The sequence below is a fragment of the Callithrix jacchus genome, chromosome 2, assembly GCF_049354715.1.
Source record: "Callithrix jacchus isolate 240 chromosome 2, calJac240_pri, whole genome shotgun sequence".
Taxonomy (NCBI): domain Eukaryota; kingdom Metazoa; phylum Chordata; class Mammalia; order Primates; family Cebidae; genus Callithrix; species Callithrix jacchus.
In genome coordinates this window covers 48981002-49004659 of record NC_133503.1, presented here as the reverse complement: position 1 = coordinate 49004659, position 23658 = coordinate 48981002, and the positions used below count along the sequence as shown (strand labels likewise).

The following is a 23658-nucleotide window of genomic DNA, read 5'->3' as shown; positions in this document are numbered from 1 at the left end:
TCCACCTCCTCCAGCCCCTCCTTGGGTCCATCACCCCAGGGGTGCTGGGTCCATCCACCCCCAGGCCCACACAGGCTTGCAGTATTGTGTGCAGTATGACCAGGGCGACCGAGAGCAGTTTTCGCAGTGGAAGGCAGGCAGGTGTTGGGGAGGCAGTTACCGGGGCAACGGGAACAGGGCGTTTCGGAGGTGGTTGCCATGGGGACCTGGATGCTGACGAAGGCTCGCGAGGCTGTGAGCAGCCACAGTGCCCTGCTCAGAAGCCCCAGGCTCGTCAGTCAAGCTGGTTCTCTGTTTGCACTTGGCAGCACGGGCAGGCGAGTGGTCCCTAGGTCCGGGAGTAGAGCAGCAGCGCCCCAGTCCTGGTCCCTCAGTCCCAAGCCTCGCCTGCCTGCCCAGCGCCAGGATGGCCACCATCACCTGCACCCGCTTCACGGAAGAGTACCAGCTCTTCGAGGAATTGGGCAAGTGAGTTGTGCCTCAGGGAGTTCTGGAGGGCATGGTCGGGCGGAGGTCAGTGTCTTGAGCAAGGTGCGTGTGCCTGCCGTGCTTGGGGAGCATTCCTGTGTAGACAGAGGAAGGCAGACTACATGAGTTTGGGGGTACCTGCCTGTGCACAGAGCATCCAGAGTCGGGCATGGGTATGTTTGTGGGTGCATAGATGTGCCAAGCCAGGCGAGTGTGTATGTAGGGATGAAGGGTTGACAGTGTATGCCAGAACACACGCACACACATACACACACATGCACACAAGTACACACAACCTGGATACACACAGATTCTTAGAGACTCAGGGTTAAAAAGGGATTTTCCTAGTTATCTGGGACCAAAGCTGGAATTCCTTCTCCAGTTTTGCTTGAGGTGGCCATTTGGCTTCCACTTAGATACCTCCAGTGACAGAGAATTCACCAGCACCCGGTAGTTCTTCCTGACTTTAGACACCTACAGTGACTGTACAGAGTGGCCAACTTCTCCTTCCCCACCTCCCCCTTCTCAGCTCCTGCCAAGAGTGAAGGCATCAGTACAGTAGGGGTTAATATCTGAACACGACAGGCTTCCTGGGTGTTGGGAGGTGGGGAGGGGCAATCAGGCAAGCTGTAGCGGGGGCACTGCTGTTTCAGGGGCTGGGGGTATGAGCTGCAACGGCTCTGGATCTTTGGCAAAGTTGCCCAGCCCAGAGCTCATTTTCTGTCCTGATGACTGCTGTGGAGAGAAGGGAGGGAGGATGAGAAAACGGGGGAGCCCCTTGTGGGTGGCCCAGTAGGCTGTGGAGTGGCAGGGAAGGGTTCCTGGATGTCCCAGCTGGGTTTCTGGAGGATCCTGGGATGGGTCAAGGGTTGGGTGCATTTTGGAGGCAGAATTTGCCTTGTGGGCAAAGAAGCAGCGATGCCCTGTTGGTTTCTGCGGTGGCAGCAGGAGCACGGGGGGAGGGGCCCTGGAGGCAGGTGTGTGCTGGTGTGAGTTCTGAATGTGTTTGCACCAGTGTGCATTTTGAGGAGGAGTGATGTGTGTTGCTGTAAAAGGACTTTTGAGGGAAATTGACTGTGACACTGGGGTACACTGGTGTGGCCCGAAAGGGTGTGCAAGCATTCATGCCTGTGCACCAGGAAGAGGTGCTTCATGTTTAAGGCCTGAAAATGCAAGTGCCTGGAAAGGATGCATGTGTCCTGTGAGTATCACAGGAGTGCTGTTGGTTGGGTCGAATGAGAACAAGGGTGTGGACGTGACTCATTATATGTGCACATGTATGGTAGGTTAGAGCTCTGTGCACATAGGAGAACACATGTGTATGAGGTCTGAGGGTGTGTGAGGATGCTCATGTGAGATGCGGACACAATGGTGTTCCTATGAGGTCTTGACATGCACATCTTTGAAAGCTGGGGTCATGCACACAGGAAGATGTACGGGAGTGTGCACACGCATGTGTGTGCATGTGTGAGGCCTGGGCTCACAGGCTTGTGTGGGAGTATGGGTGTTATAGGCATGTGTGAGCTCATGCTGGTGTCTGCATGTGTAGGAAGGAGGTGGCCCTGTGACTGTATACAAGAAGACTGCTTGCACACACACACGCACACGCACGCACACACACACACAGACTATCCTACAGGCATATACCGCCTCCCATGAGCACACATACCCATGTGTAGGTGTGTGTTCACTCTTACCTGCAGACTTTCTGCTTTTCTGAATGTGTTTTTATTGGGGGTAGGGGCAGAAACAAAATGTTCCTTCTCTAGAGGACTGAGGCTGTCTACAAACTTGTGCAGGGACCCCTCTCCAGGTGTTTTCCAGTGCACGCCTAGAATCCAAGAATTCCCTGATTAGCGACGATACTGCCTTTCAGGGAGTGACCAAGACTGGGTTCCGGCAGGACTGCGTCATGAGTACAGTGAGATGGAGTAGAGATGTGACTCAAGCACTCAGAGTGAAAATAAAAGTGATGTTTTGCCCCGAGAGGAGATGGATATCATTAAGACTGGGTTTTGTGGGGACAACTTGGCATAGAGACCCTTCGTGAGCCTTCACAAGGAATTTCAGGGGCAAGGGAGTCCTGGTGTGGTCATGGCAGGACAACCGAGGGTAAAAGGCATGGCTAGGCCTTCTTTAATCAATTTCAGGCTTCTTCCTTCCAGAACCATCGGTGCTCTTAACCTTTTTTAGGTCACATATTTCTCCAGGAATCTGATGAAAGTCTAAATCTACGTTCCCCAGAAAAACGCACAAAGCTACGAAATGTTGCATGCAATGTCAGGAGCTTGCAGGACGTCGGGAAGGCTGTGTATGAGCCGAAGGCTGCGGAAGCTTGTATTGGAGAAAAGGGGATGAAGTGGCCTGGTTCCACACCTCTGATGTCTGTGTTAAAAAGGCCAGAGCGCATCACTGAGGAGGCTGGGGTTCCTGCTCTGCACAGCAGCTTCGGTCTGAGCATCCAGTGGTGCAGGGAGGGGCAGTGCTCTGCATGGCCATTAAAGACACAGGCTCTGTCACTCACCACCCATAGCTCTGTGACACCGGGCAGGCTGTGCTACCTCTTCCCCCCTACTTGTAGTCTAGAGATAAAAAGGGCTGTGAGGACTCAATGAGATGGTGCATGTAGAGACACAGGCTTGAGCCTGGTGCATGATGGGCCCCCAGGGCAGATTGCTACCGGGGTGACTGTTGTTGTTCTCAAAGGCTGGGCAAGGCTAAAAAGCGAGGAACGGGACCCACTTCTGCCTTTTGTCTGGAGTCGGTCCATCCAGGGCTGGGAGGAGATTGACAAAACCATGCTTCCCTGGTGGCTGGCTGGGAGGCAAATACTCCTCTTCTGTGGAAGGAAGCCGTGAGGGTACCTGCAGGGCCTGTCCTTCAATTGATGACCCATGGTTCCTGCCAGCTGGGACACTGCAGTCACCACTCAAAAGCTGAGTCCCCATCCCAGAACCCACTTCAGATCACTTGCAGGGTGACTGAAAGAGGCAGGCAGGTTGGCCCTCAAAGGGCACATGGGAGCCTTTGGGTCTCCCTCTTCAAGGCCTTGGGCTGCCCAGCTGGAGAGGCAGGCAAAGCCCTCTGGAGGGCTTCTGACATCCTGCCCAGTGAGGTCTGGCTCAGGACTGCAGGCCTTTGCAGAGACCCAGGTAGGGCTGGCTATGGATGTGAGAGGAGCTGCTCTTCTCAAGCCCTGGTGGGCAGCCCTCTGGGAACCTGTGACTGGGGTGGGTGCCGGAGCCCTGGGCAGGGCTTCTGGAGCCTCTTGATGCTACTGGACTACAGGTTCCACTGAAGCATATGAATTCAGATAAGTCAAGAACTTGATTCAGGTCCCCTAGAAGGTTGGGGTGGGGCTGTCTCCTGGGATCCAGGATGAGCTCATCCTTCCTCCTTTGACCCAATCCTCTTCTCTCCTGAGGATGAGAGAAATAAAAGCCCAGACCCTAGAGGCACAGAAGCCTGCAGGAAGCATGCTGGACCAGCTCCAGGGTTCAGTGTGGACTGAAGTGGCCAGGCTCGAGCTCCCAGCATACCCAGTGTCCTCCAAAGACCTCTCTGAGAAAGGGAAGAATGCTGGTTATTGGGAGAAGGGGTGGACACAGATGCGCCAAAGGGCCCAGGGAAGGGGTCACATTCAAGGAAGTGGAAAATGAACCTTTTCCAGACTTTGGCATTCTCTGGGCTTCTGATCCTTCCCCCAGGAGGGGTTAGAAAGGCAGAAAATTGCCCTGCAGGCTGTGTCATCACTGGGCTGTATGGGAAGAGTCTCCGAAGGAGATTTTACTTGAGAGAAGGAGAGGGAGGGAGGAAGACAGACTGGAGAGAGAGCTTAGCCCACTCTTTTCTCTCTAGAAACAGAGATTTAAAACTGACTCAAGAAAGAGCTGGGGTTGGAGATAGGGTTGTCGGGGCTGCAGTTGGCCAGCCTGGTGGACAGGGAGGAGAGGACACCTTCCTCAACCTGGGCTTCTTCTCACCTGGGCTGATCCATGGGTGGCAGTGTGGCCCAGAGGCAGCTCCCTACACTGAGGTTCTGGGGCCTGGGTGCTCAAGTCTTCTCGTGGGACCCGAGCTCTAACATCTGTAGAATGTGCTTAGTAATCCTGCCTTTCCCAGGCAGATCCGATGGGGGGATGGACAATGTCATGTTGGAGCGAGAACACTGGGCATCCATGCACCCGAAAACTGGGGGCCGTACTTTTCCTCCACCTCTTATACCCTCTCCTATCCACTTTGGGGCCGGTGAGGCTCTTCATCCATGAGCTCATCTCTGGAGGAGGTAGGCAGGGCTTACTCATCCATCTTACAGATGAGGAGACCGCAGCTTGAGGAGGTGGAGAGACTGGCTCAGGGGATTGTGTCCAGGCCTCCAGCACCCTGGCATATGGGGAAGACTGCTGAGAGGGATTGCAACTGGTGCCATAGCTGGAGAACATCTTTCCTCTTGCCCACTAACAAGGGAAGAGGAGCAGTGGCCGCATGGGCAGGGGAACTTTGATGTTGCTGATTTTCCAATCATGATTCCGTCTCTAATATACTGGGCCATCCTGGGTGAATCATTTGCCCTTTGGGTGCTTCAGCTTTACAATCTGTAAAATGGACAACATAATACCTCTGGAGATGCCTGTGATGCCCCATTAGAGATGCCACCCTCTGTAGCCTCCCTCTGTGGAGGACACACATGGGAAATTGCAGACCCCCAGAACATCAGAATTGTGAGGACCATGGAGATGCTCTGCCCATTGCATAGATGATCCTTGCCTTGTTCTCTGGGATCCAACACTTAGAAGTGGCTTGGTTGGTCCAAGGCCACAGGAAAGACAGGGCCTGGGCTTGGGGACTAGATGATGTGCAGCGACCAGAGGCCAAAGGATAGGAAATTGAGGGGCAAGACCTCAAGGAAGGGGTGGCAGGAACAGGGAAGGGACAAGCTTTCCTCCCTCTCCTTCAAGCCATCAGAGCCTCAGGCACGCACATGTTCTGGTGCACGCTGCAGCCCTCCACCCCCGCGCAGCCGCCCCCACACAGGCTGAGACACACTGACACTCTGCTGAGCCTCCCTCCCTCCCTCCCTCCCTCCCTTCCTCCCCACCTCCCTCCACAAGCACACAGTGACACTGCCGCCAGCATCCCCTGCAGTCCAGGCCATGGCGGTCTCTGTGGGTGTGGGCAGAGCCTCAGAGTGCAGCACCTGCATCCTGTTGCTGATGTCTGCGTGCTCACACACACCTGTGCATCTTCACACAGCTCACAGGAGCACACACATGCACATGGACACACATACACACTGGCTGTGACAGGGCATAGAGCATCGGTCCAACTCCCAGTGCAGGGAGAGCAAGATGGCGCTGGCTGGGTTTCTGGGCTCTCTCTGACTCTGTTTGTCTCCCTCTATGCTCGTCTCTCCATCTCTCTGGTCTCACTGTCTCTGTCTCTCTGCCTCTGCCTCTGTCTCTGTCCGCCTTTGCCTCAGTCCCCTTTCTGCATGTGAACTGCCTGTGGTCCTCTCTCCCAGCTTCTCCATGGCACTGTAAGAAGCCTCCCACCCCAGGCAAGCCTGGTGCAGCTCACCCTGCTGAGACCCAGTCCCGGTCCTCTAGGTCCTCGTGTGGCATGGCTGTCCACTACGGAGTCAGTGGGGGCTCTAAGGCCAGTGAGACTCTCTGTGCTGGAGAAGGTTGAGGGCCTTGGTGTCTTGGGGTCATATAAAAGGAGGAACACACTGGGCACCGTGGCACATACCTGTAGTCCCAGCTACTTGGGAGGCTGAGGCTAGAGGATCACTTGAGTCCAGGAGTTCTGGGCTGTAGTGCACTATGCTGATCAGGTGTCTGCACTAAGTTTGGCATCAATATGATGACCTCCTGGGAGTGGGGGACCACCAGGTTGCCTAAGGAGGGGTGAACTGGCCCAGGTCGGAAACGGAGCAGGTCAAAATTCCCATGCTGATCAGTAGTGGGATTGCACCTGTGAATAGCCACTGCACTCCAGCCTGGGCAACATAGTGAGAACCTATCTCTAAAATAATAATAATAATAATAAATAAAAGAAAAAAAATAAAATAATAAAAATAAAGAAAAAAATTAAAAATAAAGAAATAAAAAAAAAAAAAAAAAGGAGGAGCACATCCAGGATCCTTGCATCCTTTCAACAGATAGTTTCTGAGCATGGACTGTTCCCAGCCCTAGGTTGAGCCCAGCATGTACCACATGCAAAACTTATGTGATCTCTGCCCTGGCGGGGCTCACAATGCGGTGCAAAGCCAACATTAATTAAATCACTTCCGAAATCATTACTTAAATGCAACTGGATAAGGGCTTTGGCCACACGCATGGAATTGTGAGCTGCAAAGAGACCTCAATTAGTTGGGGTGAGGGAGGTATCAGGGCAAGTTCCCTGAGGCTGTGACATTAGGGAGCCGGAGGCTGAATAAGAGTTACCTGGAGGTTAGCTGGGTGTGGTGGCTCATGCCTGTAGTCCCAGCTACTGGGGAGGCTGAGGTGGGAGGATTGCTTGAGCCCAGGAGGCCGAGCCTGCAGTGAGCTTTGATCATGCCATTGCACTCCAGCCTGGATGACAGAGCAAGACCTTATCTCTGTTTTAAAAAGAGAGAGAATGTGAGAGGAGGGAAGAAGAGCTAACCAGAGGGAAGAGGGTGGAATAGTGTTCCTAAGAGTGGGAACAACTCAGACAAAAGCTCTGAGGTATGTATTTCAGTGCAGCATGCAGCCCTAGGGGAATCTGGGGTCCTACTCTTTTCTGGCCTGTTCAGCCTGACCCGAATTTCTAGATGCTGGGTCCTAGCAGGACTATTAAAAACCTGTAGATTGTCCAGAACAGGGGACCAGGCAGGGTGGTGAAGGTCTGGAAGCGGAATCAAGTGAGAGAACACCGACGAACTGGGGGGCTTTAGCAGACAGAAGAGACCTCTTGGGGGCTACCTCTTCCTCCTCCCCAACCAATCATTTCTGCAGAGATGTCCTGGGGCTTGAGAGGCCATAGAGGCAGAGCTGCCTACTTTCTAGAGTAAGGGAGGTAGCTTTCAGCTCCACAGAGGGAAGACATTCTTATGGTCAGAACTGCTCCTGCATCCCAGAGCTGGCTGTGGCCTCAGGAGCGAGTGCTCTGGCAGCAGAGATGTGCAAATTCCCACCCTCATTCACTTACCTTCCTTGCATGCCTCCTGCCCAAATCCCTACCCTCACCTGGGGAGATGCTTTGCTACAGGAATGAAGTGGGAGACGGTTTAGGGCCAGGGTATTCCATTTATCATATTGGAGGGAAGAGGGCTCCGTTGTCTTACAGATAGCAAGCTAAGGCCCAGAGGGGTCGAGGGCCTTGCCCATAGTGACACAAGCCAGTGACACAGGAGAACTGGACACTCCAGCCTCTGTCCACTCCAGTGCTTGGCTATCCTACCCCTGGAAGCCTCTCTCTCTCTGATGCTTGGACCTCTAAAAGCCTTTGTGGTGTATACTCTGGACAGGGTCAGGCCATCAAAGACTGAGGAGAAAGTCACGCCTTGGCATGTCCCCTGCCTTGCTGGGCTGTAGCTCTGCCTTTAAGCACTGTAAAAAGAAAATTGAGGCTGGGTAAGGTGGCTCACACCTGTAATCCCAGCACCTTGGGAGGCTGAGGCTGGTGGATCTCCTGAGATTCAGAGTTCAAGACCAGCCTGACCAACATGGAGAAACCCCGTCTCTACTAAAAATATGAAATTAGCTGGGCATGGTGGCACATGTCTGTAGTCCCAGCTACTTGGGAGGCTGAGTCAGGAGAATTGCTTGAACCCAGGAGGTGGAGGTTTCGGTGAGCCAAGATTGCACCATTGCACTCCAGCCTAGGCAACAAGAACGAAACTCCATCTCAAAAAACAAAACAAACAAACACCCAAAAAACCCAAGAACAACGAAAGAAAATAGAAATTTTTCTGTTTTTCTTTTTGTGACCCATTCAAAAAAACCCTTGCGCAGCCAAAACAAGGAATCTGTTGGAACTTCTGTTGGTTCAGTGTTCCCTGCAGCAAACAGATTCTTCCGGTTCCCAGCCCTTCTGTGTCCCCCACGAGACTTCTGCTGAGTTGGTGTTTGGGGGTGGGGGGCAGTGTGGGATAGCTCGAACACACTGCGTCCCTGCAGCATCTTCTAGAGTCTGGGAGTGGGTGGCTGCAGGCGGTCGAGAGGATGGAAGGGGTGTGGTTTCAGTAACAGGTCCTGGGATTTTCTGGCTGTATATATAATGCTTTGGTCTGTGGAGTTCCGCTCACAGAGCTGGGAAGAAGTGGGGAGAGTCAAGCAAAGGGGATGGTGAGCACCCAGCCCCATCTTCCCAGAGCTGTTTGCCATTTGACAACTTGCATAGCTGTGTTTTGTTTGTTGATTATTAAGAAAAGGTACTAATGCCTCAATAGGAATAAAAGAAAAAGAAAGAGAAGGCTTAAAAATTACTTACCAAAAAAGGTTAAAAAAAGAAAAAAATAGAAAAGATAAAAACGAAAGAAAAAAAAACTAAAAGAAAAAAAAAACAAAAAAGATTATTTATCAACAGTTGATTTCAACTTCAGCTGGATAAGCTGAGGCCTAACAGCTTCTCATTGTTTCTGAATGAATTAGACCCCAGCTTTTTAACTGTGTTGGAAATTAGGAGCCTTCAGAGAATCTCACCTAAGCTATGGGTACTCTCCCCCTCCCAAAATGCACACTCACTGTGACACGCAGAATGCTGTTATTTTCCACAGGTCCTCCTACTCTAAAGCCCAACTGTGGACCTTGAGGTCAGAACCCCTCTGATCTGAGAGTACTGCATATTGGAAAAAGCAATGGACTATGAATCAGCAGTCCTGGGTTCAAAGTCTTGGCTCCAGTTTCTTCAGCTTTGGAATGGGAGGGGGTGGACTGCAACATGATGGGCTATACCAGGTTCTGATGCAGCCACATGTGGCCCACACTCTAGGCCAGTGCATGGTGCTGCCTCTGTGGCCAACCGCAGCTCTTTCCCTTTCCCCAGGCATTCTAACCCTGTCTATTCTGGGTTCCACGTCCTGGGTGATCAAATCAACCAGCCTGGGCTATGTGTTACTGACCACCAAGGGGTTTTGGATGCAGATTCTCTCACATATAACAGATCTATCTGCAATTGACCAGGAACTTTCTGAAATCCTCCCCAGTTCATCTCAGAGAAGTGAAATGCATAAGTATCTTAACCGAAAATGGGGAAATTTTGGGGAGGAGACTGGGATTTGATTATGAGGTGCCTGCCATGTAGCATCTAGGCAAGATAATGAGTAGCTAAAAATACGGGGCTAGAATTCCAAAGACAGGAGAGGGTTCTGCATGTGGATTTCAGTCTTGGGCGATGGTCAACAGCTTTAACTATTTGGGGAGTCATGGACTCCTTTGTGGAGCTGATGACTACGCATCCATTTTCCAGAACAATGCACAGACACAGAATCATTTAAATACAGTTTTAAGTGGGTTCTCAAATGCCCAGAGCCTCCCCAGAGATCACAGCTAATGGCCCCTGGTAAAGGGGACGGGCGGGAGTGGTAAGAGGGCGGGCAGAGAGAGGCCGGGGAGCAGCAATACTAAGGGAAGGTGGGGCAGGGAAGGCATTGTCAGTGATGGGGGAGGCCGGGAAAGCACTGCAATCTAGAAACAAAAGGAAGGGTGAGCTCAAAGCTGTGTTCCCTGGGGCCAAATGCTACCTGGGGTGGGGCAGGCAAGGTGCATTAGGCTCCCCAGGGCACTGCAAGGGATAGTGGTGAGGGTGGGAGGAGGAATGGGTGGGCGAACCTGGCGCCGGCATTTCTTCCATGGGGCCCTGGGGGCGGCAGCCAGATTGTGGTGGGTTCATGGAGTGTGGGAGGTGGGAAGAGGAGGCGGCGGATGTCGGACATTTGTTCTGGAAGTTTGGCAGCAAAGAAAAAGGGAGGAAGGAAACAGCCCAGGCTGCTGGGTCGAGAGAAAGGTTCTTGGTGGTTTGTTTTATTTGAGGGGGGTGTTTTATTTTTCTGGAAGGAGGGAGACCTGAGCATGTTTGAAGAAACAGTCAATGAAGGGCAGATAGTAAAGATTACCCTAAGAGGCCCAGACAATCAGACCCCCACGGAGCCCAGAGTGGAGGGAAGTGTGTGCGGTGAGTGTGCTGTCCCCAGAAGGCCGCAACAGATAAAAAGTGCTCCTGTCTGCTGAGACTCACAGGTATACCATGGGCTCTGAGTGGCTTGGGGTGAAGGTGAAGAGGCTTCCTTTCGAGAAAGTGGCAGCAACCAGTCTTTGGTGGCACAGACCCCTCACAAGTGGCCCCAGAAGGGAGGCGGGGCTGGTGTTCCTCACCCTGTCTTTCAACTGAGGAAACTGAGGTCCAGAAGAATAAGCAAACTGGTAGCCAAGCTGCGTGAGGCTCAGGGCTTCTGACTTCCCATCTAGTGCTCCCGGAGCCGCACTTCGCTGCATGTCAACTCTTCCTGCTGTTTCAGGCCAGGGAGGGCAGTGGGCCCCTGTGCACTGCCAGCCAGCTACACCCAGGACACCTTGCCTGCCAGGCAGCCAGAAAGCAATTCCCCAGCGTGAATCTTGCTTTTCACAGCCCATTAGCACGTTCCCACATTCTCAGCCGCGCACCGGACCCACTGTCACTGTGCCCTCTCGTCTGTCTGCTGGAGTGCCGGAGCAGGGCCTCCCTGCCTGCCCACACTCCTGCTCGTCTACCCTCAGGGGCAGGCTGCTCAGCCACCTCACTGTGGCTCCCACAACACCTCCACCTTGGCTTTCTTCTTCCCCAAGCTTGGCAAACAATGTCTGTTTTGTTTCGAATGATGCCAGCTGTCCCCCTCCCTTTGTGGATAATGATGCCTACACTAGGTATTGTTCCTTGAGCATTTACTATACCCTAGGGACACTGCCAAACTCATTGCCTACCTTATTATCTCATTGAATCCTTGAAACAACTGCATAGGATTGGTGCTATTATTGTCCACATTTTGCAGGGGGAGGAGACAGGCTTACTGAGGTGAAGTAGCTTGCTAGGAAGTAGCTGACCCATGATGTGAACTCTGCTCTTCTCTATGTAGAACCACACTCTCCATCACCCACATACTGTTATTTAAATTAAATCAAATAAGAAATTGGGTGCCTAGTTCCACTGGTCCCATTTCAAGTGCTCTGTAGCATCTGTGGCTAGTGACTGCCGCATTGGACAGCTCGGAGTGTTTCCATCCTCGCAGGAAGTTCTCCTGGAACTGGTATCAAACACTAGAGCTGGAAGGCCACTGCATTCCTGAGCCTCATCCCTACCCCAGCCTCCACATTGCAGTTGAAGAGACTGTGGCCCTTACTGGGGCCAGTTCTTGCCTAAGTCCTCCCAGCAGGGCTGAGGGCTGAGGGCTGAGACTCGGTTCCTCCAGTGTCTGACTGTCTGTCTCTCCCCCACACACTCCTCCCTGCCTACATTCTGTGACCCTCTGGCTCGCATGGATGCATCATACTTAGGGTGATATATGTGTGCTTTGTCTCACCTACAGCCCCATAGCATCATACGCTTAGGGGCTAGACCAGGTTGCCAATACATGCCTATGGCTAGACACCCACCCCTTGCACCCGGGAACACTTCTACCACCCCTCCTCCTTTGTACCCAGGGCCACTCCCCCACACCCCTCCAGGAATTCAGAAACACTTTCACAGACACTTCTAGGACTGCCCATGGCCATCCCCCACAGCCCTCACACCCTTGCCCTCCCCACCTTGGCCTCCTTGCCTCTCCAGCCCTGTCTGGTTCTGAAACTCCAGCCTACCCACCCATCTGCTGGCCACCTGCTCAGCTCAGGGCCACAAGAGGAGTGGGCTGGCTCTTCTGTTTGCCAAGGTTTCTGGGCTATGGCCACTTTTTCATGCAGGACAAGAATATAGAAATATGGTTTTTTAAAAAACAGAAGATAAAAAGAGAGTTTAGGGCTGCCGACTCACTGCCTTCACTCTCATTTTTGCTATGACTTTCCTCTGATCCCCACAGCCATGGCAGGCAGGGATGGAGCCTGAGGCTGCCTAGGTAGCAGCCCAGCCCCTTTCCTTGCCTCATTCAGCCCTCCTTTCTCCCCCCGCCATGTCCCATGTGCTTGGTACTGTGCCAAGTGTTTCATGCCAGTTACCTTACTTGATCTCCTGAAAAACCCGGGAGGTAAAGGCTATTGTTGCCCTCTAATAGGAAGACACAGAAAGGTGATGTGTCAAGTTCAGCGTCACATATTTAGGGATGAGCTAGGATTGGCCCTCAGGTCTTTGTGACCCCAGAGCCTCTGCTCTTGAAGACCATTGTCCTGTCTTTGGTTGAGTCAAAGGAAAAAATGCAAGTGACCTGGATTCTCTTTACAGCCTCAATTTAGAACATGTCTGCTCATGTGAGGCCTCAGTTTCCTGATCTGTTAAATGGGAGATTAGAATTCCAACTTCACAGGATTGCTGTGAGGGCCCAAAGGGTGCTTAATGGTGAATGTACATTTGAAGGGAGGAAGACTTCTGGGCTTGTGAGGGGCTGGTACTCTCTGGATCAGCGACTCTAAACTTGTTTTGAGAAACTCCTCCCTCTGAGCATCTGATAAAAGCTATGCACCTTTATCTCCCCTCCAAAAAATGCACTTGCTTATACTTGGATGCACCGGGTGTCCTTCAAGGGTTCAGGGTTCCCACACTGCCCGACCTATGGCATGGACCCCTGGTGAGGAGCCTCTAATTTGCACAAAAGCTTGTTGTTGTTCTGAAGAGGAAGTTCAGCAAGTGTAGCTTTTCTTGTTTTATAGACGTGGCTCTTACGGCCTCTGCTCACTGAGCCAGGGCCCAGGCTCATGGGGCCCATCAGGCCTCCCTGCACAGAGCGCTCACTGGCCCCCACCTGGGCTGATTTCCAAGGGAGGCAGGATATGCAGCAAGACTTCCCCAAAAGGCATCGGGCAGTGCTGGGCTCCCTGGGAAAGAATCACCCCTAGATGTAGTTAAAATGAAATTGCAGATTTCCTGGGCCTACACCCAGATGTACTGATTTAGGAGGTCTGGGTGGGGCCTTGGAATTTGCTTACTTTTTCTTTTGAGACGGAGTCTTGCTCTGTCACTCAGGCTGGAATGCAGTGATGCAATCTCAGCTCACTGTAACCTCCACCTCCAGCACTTAAGTGATCCTCCTACGTCAGCCTCCTGAATGGCTGGGACCACAGACGTGCACCACCACGCCCAGCAGTAGAGATGGGGTTTTATCACATTGCCCAGGCTGGTCTCAAACTCCTGGACTCAAGTGATCCTCTCAGCTTGGCCTCCCAAAGTGTGTGGATTGCAGACATGGGCCACCACTCCCCAGAATCTTTTTTTTTTTTTTAAAGATCCAGCTGGGCCTGGTGGCTCATGCCTGTATTCCCAGCACTTTGGGAGGCTGAGGCAGGCAGATCACAAAGTCAGGAGATTGAGACCATCCTGGCCAACATGGTGAAACCCATCTCTACTAAAAATACAAAAAACTAACGAGGAGTGGTGGCATGCACCTGGAGTCTCAACTACTTGGGAGGCTGAGGCAGAAGAATCGCTTGAACCCAGGAGGCGAAGGTTGCAGTGAGCCAAGATCATGCCACTGCACTCCAGCCTGGGTGACAGAGCAAGACTCTGTCTCAAAAAAAGAAAAAAAGGAAGAATATAAATAAAAGATCCTCCAGGGGAGTCTGAGGCAGCCAGTTTGATAACTACTGATGTAAGGTCTTTACTTAGAAGGGCGTTTTGCTTCTCTAATGGAGAAATTATCTTCATCCCTCCCTCCCTCTGTCCAACCATCCCTCCCTCTATTCCCTCATCCACCCAACACATATTAATTGAGCTCTAGCTTTGGACCAAGCTTTGGCAGTTGCTGCTGAGCAGGACGAGACCCAGCTCCTGCACTCTGGCGCTTATAACCTTCCTTGCCTTCCTCCCTTCTCTTCCTGGAGTTCTCAGAACCTTACCCAGACATGGCCACTTTCAACACTTTTTCTCAAAGGGCTTTTGAGGATCATAGACCCCAGCTAGACGGGGACCTAAAGGTCTTTGGGTCCATCCCCATGCCTGGGTAGGGTGGGCACCTTTGAGAGACCAGTTGTCCCCGACTTTCCTCAGATGCCTTTTCCTGTTCCTAACATGCCATCTGAAAATTTCCTCTCCTGTCTCATGTCGGTTTCTCATTCTTGCTGAAATCCACCTCCTGCTCCTGCAGGTAACACTCATGGAGGCTCTACTGGCACCAGACACTGGGGGCAGAGAGAAGAAAGTGAAAGTCCTGGCCCTCAGATACTCACTGTCAGGGTGGGAGAGGTAAACAGGAGGAAGAGCCGCCACCAATCTGAGCTAGATGGAGATGTAGGGTTATGATATTATGATGTAATAAGAAATATAGAAATATATATTTGGTCATTTTCCCTGGTTCTTGACATAGAGCTCCCCAAACTCTTCAGGGCACTAATAGTGTCTTTTGTTCTAATATTTGGTCTCAGAACCCAGTTCCTGCCTTGGAACTTCCTGGGTGATGAGAACATCTTTTGTTCTAATGAGGCAGCTTTGGGTGGGTGCCTGTATGGGAGCTGGTCACAGAAAGACCAAACCATGATCAGAAGCTTGGAACTTTCAGCCCCTTCCCCCATTCTCAGGGAGAGGCAAGGGGCTGGGGATTGTGTTAATAATCAATCGTGCCTAGTGATGAGGCCTCCATAAAGGACTCTTAAATATGGAGCTGGAAGACCTTCTGGGTTGGTGAACACATCCACATGACTCGAGGGTGACACACCCCAACTCCATGGGGACAGAAGTTCCTGTGTTCAAGATCCTTCCAGACCTTGCTCTGTGCCCCTGTTCATCTCGCTGTTCATCTACTCTTTATCATAACCTTCATTGTAAACACACACACACACACACACACACACGAGTAAAAGTAAGTGTTTCTCTGAGTTTTGTGAGCCATCACAGAAAATTATAAAAGGAGGGGGATGTGGGTAACCTGATAACCCACTCTTTGTGATTGACATCTGAAGCAAGGGGACTGTCTTATGGGACTTAGCCCTTAGCATGTGAGATCTGGACTAACTCTAGGTAGTTAGTTTTGTAATTGAATTATAGGATACCCAACTGGTGTCCAGAGAATCAGTTGGTGTAAAAAAAAAACTCTCCATAGCTGGTGGCCAGAAGTGTGGGAATGATGGAAGAAAAGTGAATTTTTTTCTAAGCAGGGGTGCTCTGGAAGCACAGACGAGGGGCCGCATAGCAGAGGAGAGTCTCTGGGAAGAGCTCAGGGTCTTGCTACTTTCTTCCTGGTAACATATGGGCAGACTGCACACCCCAAGAAGGACCCACAGCTGCATGAGGCCCTTTGTGTGCCCATGAATTCTGGCCCTCTCTAGCTTTCATACAAGGTTATATTTCTTGGTCTCTAGTCTGTATCCTGGCTCCTTCCTTCTCATCCTTCTGCAGTTTCCCAGCCGCTCATTTCCTGCTGCCCAGACATGAAGCCAGTGCTCAGGGCGGTGTGCAGAGCAGGCATCTGTGCTAGCCTGCAGGCTTCCTCGGTGCCTGCCAGCATCCTCCTCTATCTTGTCAGCCTCATCTTTTTGTGTGCTCAGAGGTGCCCATAAGCTTGGGATGGGGGATCCAAGTTTGGAGGATGTGATGGGCAAAGTCATGTCAAAAACCTGGGCATGGCCCTGCATGCCAGGAAGTGGAAGCCTTACTTGGTGTGGAAGTCACATGGAGTGCTAACATCTGAGTTCTAGACACAGCTCTGCCTGTTAGGAACCATGTGATCTTGAGCAATCTACACTGAGCTGCACTGGAGCTCAAAGTCTCAAGGAATCAGAATCTGCATTTTAACAAGGTGCCTGGGTGATTTCCATGGACATTTAGGTTTGGGAAACCTGCCCAGGAGACTCTTCTTGCCACTAGCATGGTGTTAGGGTGGCAATAGTGGTGACCCTGGTCAGTATCAGGCCCTTGAGAACTCTTCTCTGTATACAAAGGGGTTGGACCACATGGCTTTTGTGGCAAAGGGTGCAAAATGGCCTCTAGACTCCAGATCTAGCCTTAGACAAGTTTTGTTTGGCCTAATACCATCCTCAAATTCTTTTGGAACAGGTGGCAGTGTTTAAAAATTGGGCAATTTCTCATCAGTATCTAAACTTGTAGTTTTTCCTGAAAAATCAAATGAGGTAGGAAATAGGCCACATTCTACATGGCAACAGTATTTTCCCCTGTGAGCTGGAAAACTCACAGCCCTTACCCCAAGTTCTCTTCTAATTACTAACAGTTTGAGGATAAAATCCCAAGGGCCTCTTAAAACATGAAAAGATGCTCAGCCTAACTCTTAATATGACAACTGCAAATTAAATTATAGCAAATTGCCATTTTCCACCTGTCTCTCTAGCAAAAAATGTTGGGTAATACACTGTGTCAACGAGGGTAAAGGAACTGGTCCCCTCGAATGCTAGTGGGAAATTAGGTTGGTACAATCTTTAGTATGGACAGTCTCTCAGTATCCATCAAAATCAGCAAACAACACCTACCCCTTGACCAGATAACACAAATTCTGGAAATGTATTCCACACAGGCACAGGCATACAAAGGAGATATAATTCAAATGCACACATACTCAGCTAATCTTTGTAGCATTGTTTGTGATGGCTATAGATGGAAGTTAATCTGAGCGCCCATCAGTAGGGGACTGGCTGAATAAAGGATTGGACAGCCATACAATTACAGACTAAGTAACAAGGAACTCTTAGGTTACGATATGGAATGAGGATCTCCAAAAATATATTATCTACTGAAAAAAGGAAGGTGGCGAACAGTATACAAAGTCCAGTACCATTCATGGGTGGGATACCATCTGTGGAAAGAGACTAAGGACATGGTGACCGTGGTCATCCCGGGGAAGGGGATGTCAGAGGCTGCAGTACAGTCGTGGGAGGGAGTCAGTTTACTACCTATACCTTTATATCTTCTAAACTTGGAACCGTGTCCATGTATTACCTACTCAGAGAATAAAAAACTAAAAACTTTCAGAGACATGGATTCTGCAGTTCTAACACTACATGATTCTAATGTTTTATAGCACGGTGACCCCAACTTTCATAACATTGGCAGCTCCTCTCACTGGAGTCCAAGCTTCTAATCTTCTGCTTCTGGGGCCATCTTCTGGGTCTCTCTGGCCTCTGTCCCTGAGTTGGGCCACAGAAGCCCCTGTGAGCTTGAGCAGCTCTGATGAAGCGCTCCCTTTAGCTTGGGGCAGCCATGTGAACGCCAGCATCTCCTAGGGACATAGCGTTGGGGGTTTCCTCACCCTTTCCACCTTCTCCGTCCTCCTAGGGGAGCCTTCTCGGTGGTGCGAAGGTGTGTGAAGGTGCTGGCTGGCCAAGAGTACGCTGCCAAGATCATCAACACCAAGAAGCTGTCAGCCAGAGGTAGGTGTCTGATCTCTACCCTGCCTGCCCTCTGGGACTCTCCTCTCTCCTACTCCCTGTACTGTTTGGTTTAGAACCCGGACCCGGGGCTGAGCCCCTGGATGATACTGATGGCAGGGATGGGGGCTGCACTTCCTGGGGGTGTCATGAGAATACACCTTCCCTTTTTCTTTCTTTTCCTTTTTTCGAGGCTGGAGACCACAGCCTCACCCAGACAGGCCAAGTTCTGTGCCCCGACAGGTGAGGGCTGAGGCACCAGATGGGCCCTCCTTTCCTTGCTCTCCTGCCACTCCCCTTCACTTCTTCCCTCCAGACTTCTACTCTTGCCTCTGCCTGAACGCCATCTCCTGGCTCCTTTCATGAATGGCTGTTTCTCAGTCCTCTGGTCTCAGCTCAAGGTCACATCCTTTGAGAGGTTTTCCTGACCCCCCAATCTGAAGTGGTCTCCTCCTCCATATCTGGCTCTCCCTCTCTCTCTCTCTCTCTCTTTTTTTTTAATGAGATGGAGTTTCACTCTTGTCGCCCAGGCTGGAGTGCAGTGGCGCCATCTCGGCTCACTGCCACTTCTGCCCATCCCCCGCCCCGCCCTGCCGCCAAGTTCAAGTGATTCTCCTGCCTCGGCCTCCTCAGTAGCTGGGATTACAGGTGCCCACCACCAAACCCAGTTAAGTTTTTTCTTTGTATTTTTAGTAGATATGGGGTTTCACCATGTTGCCCAGGCTGGTCTCAAACTCTTGATCTCAGATGATCCGCCTGCCTCGGTCTCCCAAAGGGCGGAATTACAGGCATGAGCCACCATGCCAGGCCCATTTCTCTCTCTTATTACTGTTTATTTCCTCTATAGTTTTTCCTGACCTAGACTCTAGACTCATCCTGTTTTCTGATTAGGCCCCTTTAATATCCACCTCCCTTTTTGGGCTGTAAACTCCAAGAGGATGGGCTACTCTGCACCCAGCACCTGGGGCAGCACCTGTACTCAGAGAGTGGCCAGTGAACTCCAAGTGTATTTGGCTTCAGCTGCGCCACTCTCTGGCCCTCCAGATAGTTGATCTGGGGTGTGATCTGGGTTTTGGAAAAGATGTCCAGCTAACTCTAATTTGCAGATGAGTTTGAGAACCACTGTCCTAGGACCTGAGAAGTGGTCCTGGGCCAGTGGCATCAGCATCACCAGCAGCTTGTTAGAAAGGCAAAGTCTTGGCTGGGTGCAGTGGCTCATGCCTGTAATCCCAGTAATTTGGGAGACTGAGTCTGGTGGTTCATGAGATCAGGAGTTCTAGACCATCCTGGCCAAAATGGTGAAACCCCATCTCTACTAAAAATGCAAAAAATTAGCCGGGCATGGTGGTGGGTGCCTGTAGTCCCAGCTACTTAGGAGACTGAGGTGGGGGAATCCCTTGAACCCAGAGGTGGAGATTGCAGTGAGTCAAAATTGCGCCCCTGTATTCTAGCCTGGTGACAGAGCGAGACTCTCTCAAAAAAAAAAAAAAGAAAAGAAAAAAAAGAAAGGCAAAGTCTTCAGCTCCATTCCAGACTCGAAGAATCTGAATCTGCATTTTAACAAGATGCCTGGGTGATTGTGGACATTAAAATTTGGGAAGCCCACCCAGGAGACTCACTTCTTGCCATTACTGTGTGTTTGAGACAGTGATGGTGACAACAACGGTCAGTGTGTTGGAGAGGGTTATCTTCAAAGATCGCAGCCCCCACCCTGAATGAAATGGTATATAAGCTTCCCTAGGGACCGCCTGGTGGTGGAAGGAATTTTGTTGGGTGAGGTGGGTGCAGGTGTGGGCTGTACAATCCACCATTTGTACAGCGCAGGAGGTGTTGTGTGAGGGGCTGGTAGTGTCCAGGTGCTTGACGGGCGCAGCTGTGTGGGGCCAGCGCCCGGCAGTCCTCACAGCGGCTGGTACAGGAGGCTCATGCTGCTCCCTGCAGGCCTCCCAGCAGGCCCCGTGTTGGCCTGTGTGTTTCTTCTTTGCTGTCTTTCTTCTCCGGCTGTGTTGCTGGGAGCTCAGCAGTTTCTTTCAGTTACCAACCTCCCCCCATGTCTTGAAGGTCAAAGAGGATCAGCAGAGGGGTGACTAGGGGTAGGGTGGGGGTCTCTGAAGGACCAGGAGCCCCACATGGACCACGGTCAGTGTGAAAAGTCCAAGCTTATGGAAGGTTGGAAGCCATAGACAGGGTGGGCAGGAATGCTGGCAGGGGTGCTGCCTCATGGCCAGATGCCTGGATTGGCCTTGTCATTGCTGTGTGACTAGCAGCAGTCTGGTGCCCTTTCTGTGCATTGGGTGTCGAGTGACCAAGGGAGATGTCCCAATCCCTGAGGTACTGCAGGGACAGGTGGTGATGCGTTAAGGTTGTTTCAGTGAGAGAGAGGGTCAGGCACCAAGGTCGTCCTGGATGCTGGGGATCTCGGGTTAGTTCACCGCACTCTTGGGGCACATCCGCACACACACTTGCAGAGTGACCAAAAGAGACAGATGTGTATGGGAGAGTGGAAGGGCCACGGCTCCTGTTCAGCAGGTGACTAAGCTCCCCTGGGACAGTGCAGACCCTGGGCTATGCAGACAGTCACTACCCAAGCCACCTCTCTTTGGCAACTTGTTGAGTCCTTGACCTCTTGGAAGGCCCCGGCCTAGGTGAATGTGGATGGTGGGGGTGGGGAGGTTATCAGAGAACCTTCTGGCAAAGTCTGCTAACTGCCAGGCACTTTTCTTCCCAGCGGGAGAGGAGGAACAGAGCTTCTTTTAGCAGATTCTTTGTTTGCCACTCGTGGTGCCTCGGGGGCGGGGAGGGGGTTTAATGCTGAGTATTTGGCAACACACTCTAAGCGTCTCCTGCTGGTGCTCCTGTGTGACTTTTGGCAGCACCCTGCAGGGGCTGTGCCCACCCTCCAGGGAGCTGTGGCTTTCTTTTGCCCACCCTGCCCAGCCTCTTCTAGCGAGTGGTTCCCAAACCCAGAAGATATTTTTATATGTATTTTTAATCTAGTCTTTAAAAAATATTCATAGTGTAAACAAGTCAAAGAAACTATGAAGAAATGAAATGAAAAGTAAAATTTTTGCCTGGTCCAATCCCTGCCAAATATCTTTGGGAGCTTTTTAAAAAACGCAGCTGCCTGAGTTCCACTCATGAGGGTTGGATTGAGTAGGGGAGGCCCAAGTCCCTGCATTAGAAAATTCTATCATCGGTAGCAGCAGCTATTAACACCAACTTAATACAATGATACAGGCTCAGCGCTAACTCCCAGCAGGTTCTCTACAGCCTCCTAGCTCGTCCTCCTGACGACATACACAGAGGTAGCATGCTAAGGGTGCATTGGGCACATGGAGGAGGCTGGTGCAGCCAGAGATGACTGGCCTGGGCACTGTGACCTCCACAGGCCCCACTCTCCAGCTTGAGTATGAGGGGGTCACTTTCTCGGCTCCCCAGTGACTGGTCTTGGGGCACCAGCTGGGGAGCATGGCATGAGCTCATCCAGGCTGCACTAGACTGTCATTCAGGTCCCTGCAAGGAAGCCTCTGAGGGGACAGTAAGACACGTGCTTCCCATCTCTGCTGTCCTCCTCCCCACCCCTTGCCTGGCTCTCTTCGTTCTTGGGATGATTGCTCTGGCCTCCCAGGATTGGGATGTCCTTTGCAGGGGGCGGGTACTCCCTGATCCCAGACTTGAGGTCTCTTTTTCTCCTGGCTTGTGTGCCTCTTGCTGGAATCTCAGGCTGCCTGCCTGCTGGAATCCACTCCCCTCTGGAGGCAGAGCCCTGCCCATCTGCGTGATTGCACATCCTGTCAGGCCTGCAGTGACTGTCAGGCCTGCCCTGTCCTGTCCCAAGCTGCTGGAACTGTCTGGCCCCAGGGACCTCACCCCAGAATGTCCATCCTCCCCTGTCTGCTGAGCTCTGCTGAGCCTTAACTCCCACACCCTGAAGGTGATCCCACCATCCAGGAAGGAAGGGAGAAGTTTCCTAAGATACTATCATGGGCATTGGGGAAGCTCCCCCAGGTACCCAGGCAGGAGGCTGAAGACTTCTAGCTTCCCTCAGTCCTCTCACCATTGTGGAACTCTGATGAGCTGATGGATCAATTCATCAATTAATTAATTATTAGAATGGGGCTGGGCTTGGTGGCTTATGCTTTTAATCCCAGCACTTTGGGAGGCCAAGGGGGGAGGATTCCTTGAGGCTAGGAGTTCAAGACCAGTCTAGGAAACATGGCAAGACACTGTCTCTATTAAAAATACAAAAAATTAGCAGGGCATGGTGGCAGCACCTGTAGTCCCAGCTATTTGAGAGGGAGGCTGATGTGGGAGAATCACCTGAGCCCAGGAAGTGGAGGCCGCAGTGAGCCATGATCCTGCCACTGTACTCCAGCCTGGGCAATGAGAGTGCGACCAAAAGTTTCTTAGAATGGGAAGCAATATAGTATAGTAACTATGTACATGGGCTGGAATCCCAGCTCTGCCACTTGTTTACTGAGGGACCTTGGACTAACTGCTTAGCAGCTCTATGTCCCGCCCTGGGAACGTGGCAGTGACCAGCAGAAAAGGTCTTGCTCTCATGGTGCCCGTTTTCTAGGGAGTGAGACTGAAAAAAACACTGAACACATCCATCAGCTGGGTAGCTTCAGGTAATGACAAATGTCAACCAAGAAAATAAGACAGGGTATGGGGAGGTGATGCGGCAGGAGGGACACACTTAGAAAAGGCAGCCAGGGAAGCTCTCCAAGGAGGTGACATTGTGCAGGACCTGCCTGGTGAGAAGACCCAGGGAAGAGCTTTCTGGGCAGAAGGCACAGCAGGTGCAGAGGCTGTGAGGTGGGAAGGAGCTTGGTGTGTCAGGCTACAGAGGAGGCCAGTGTGGCTGGAGCTTCCTAGCCGAGGCAAGGCTGGACCCGGCGAGGAGCTTGGATTGCGCTCTAAGTACATTGGGAAGCTGTTGGAGAGTTGGAAGCCAAGGAATGACAGGATTTAATTGATGTTTTAAAAAGAGCTCTTTCATGGGGCCGGGCCTGGTGGCTCACACCTGTAATACCAGCACTTTGAGAGTCCTAGGCAGGCAGATAACAAGGTCAGAAGTTCAAGACGAACCTGGCCAGCATGGAGAAATCCCATCTGTACTAAAAATTCAAAAAATTAGCTGGGCATGGTACTGCGCGCCTGTAATTCCAGCTACTCGAGAGGCAGGAGAATTGCTTGAACCTGGCAGGTGGAGGTAGCAGTGAGCTGAGATCGAGCCACTGCACTCCAGCCTGGGTGACAGAGCAAGACTCTGTCTCAAGAAAACGATAAAAATAAAAAGGAGCGCCTTGGCTACATGGACAATTGGCTGAGGGGAGGAGTGGGAGGAAGGTGCAGGGGTAGAGGCTTCAGAGCTCTGAGTTTTCAGAGTGATTTTGGTGAGCGATTTTTTTTTTTTTTTGAGACAGAGTTTCGCTCTTGTTACCCAGGCTGGAGTGCAATGGCGCGATCTCGGCTCATCACAACCTCCGCCCCCTGGGTTCAGGCAATTCTCCTGCCTCAACCTCCCGAGTAGCTGGGATTACAGGCACGCGCCACCATGCCCAGCTAATTTTTTGTATTTTTAGTAGAGACGGGGTTTTACCATGTTGACCAGGATGGTCTCGATCTCTTGACCTCGTGATCCACCCGCCTCAGCCTCCCAAAGTGCTGGGATTGCAGGCTTGAGCCGCTGCGCCCGGCCCTGGTGAGCGATTTTCATAAAGGGACTGCT

General features: G+C 51.6%; 1 protein-coding gene across 10 annotated transcripts in view; it reads left to right on the top strand.

Annotated features, from left to right (window-relative positions):
• Window positions 1-258: 258 nt before the first annotated feature.
• The window catches only part of CAMK2A (calcium/calmodulin dependent protein kinase II alpha), a 70057-nt gene continuing 46657 nt past the window's right edge, over window positions 259-23658 (top strand). For 4 of the 10 annotated variants that reach the window (XM_035288419.3, XM_035288409.3, XM_035288414.3 and 1 more), the window contains exons 1-2: window positions 259-468; window positions 17833-17927. In XM_035288419.3, coding sequence (XP_035144310.1) covers window positions 407-468; window positions 17833-17927 — 157 coding nt within the window. In that variant the 5' untranslated portion in view covers window positions 259-406. Of the gene's footprint in view, window positions 514-17832; window positions 17928-23658 lie in introns of all 10 variants that reach the window. The other 6 variants (XM_078362895.1, XM_078362867.1, XM_078362889.1 and 3 more) reach the window with 2 other exon arrangements.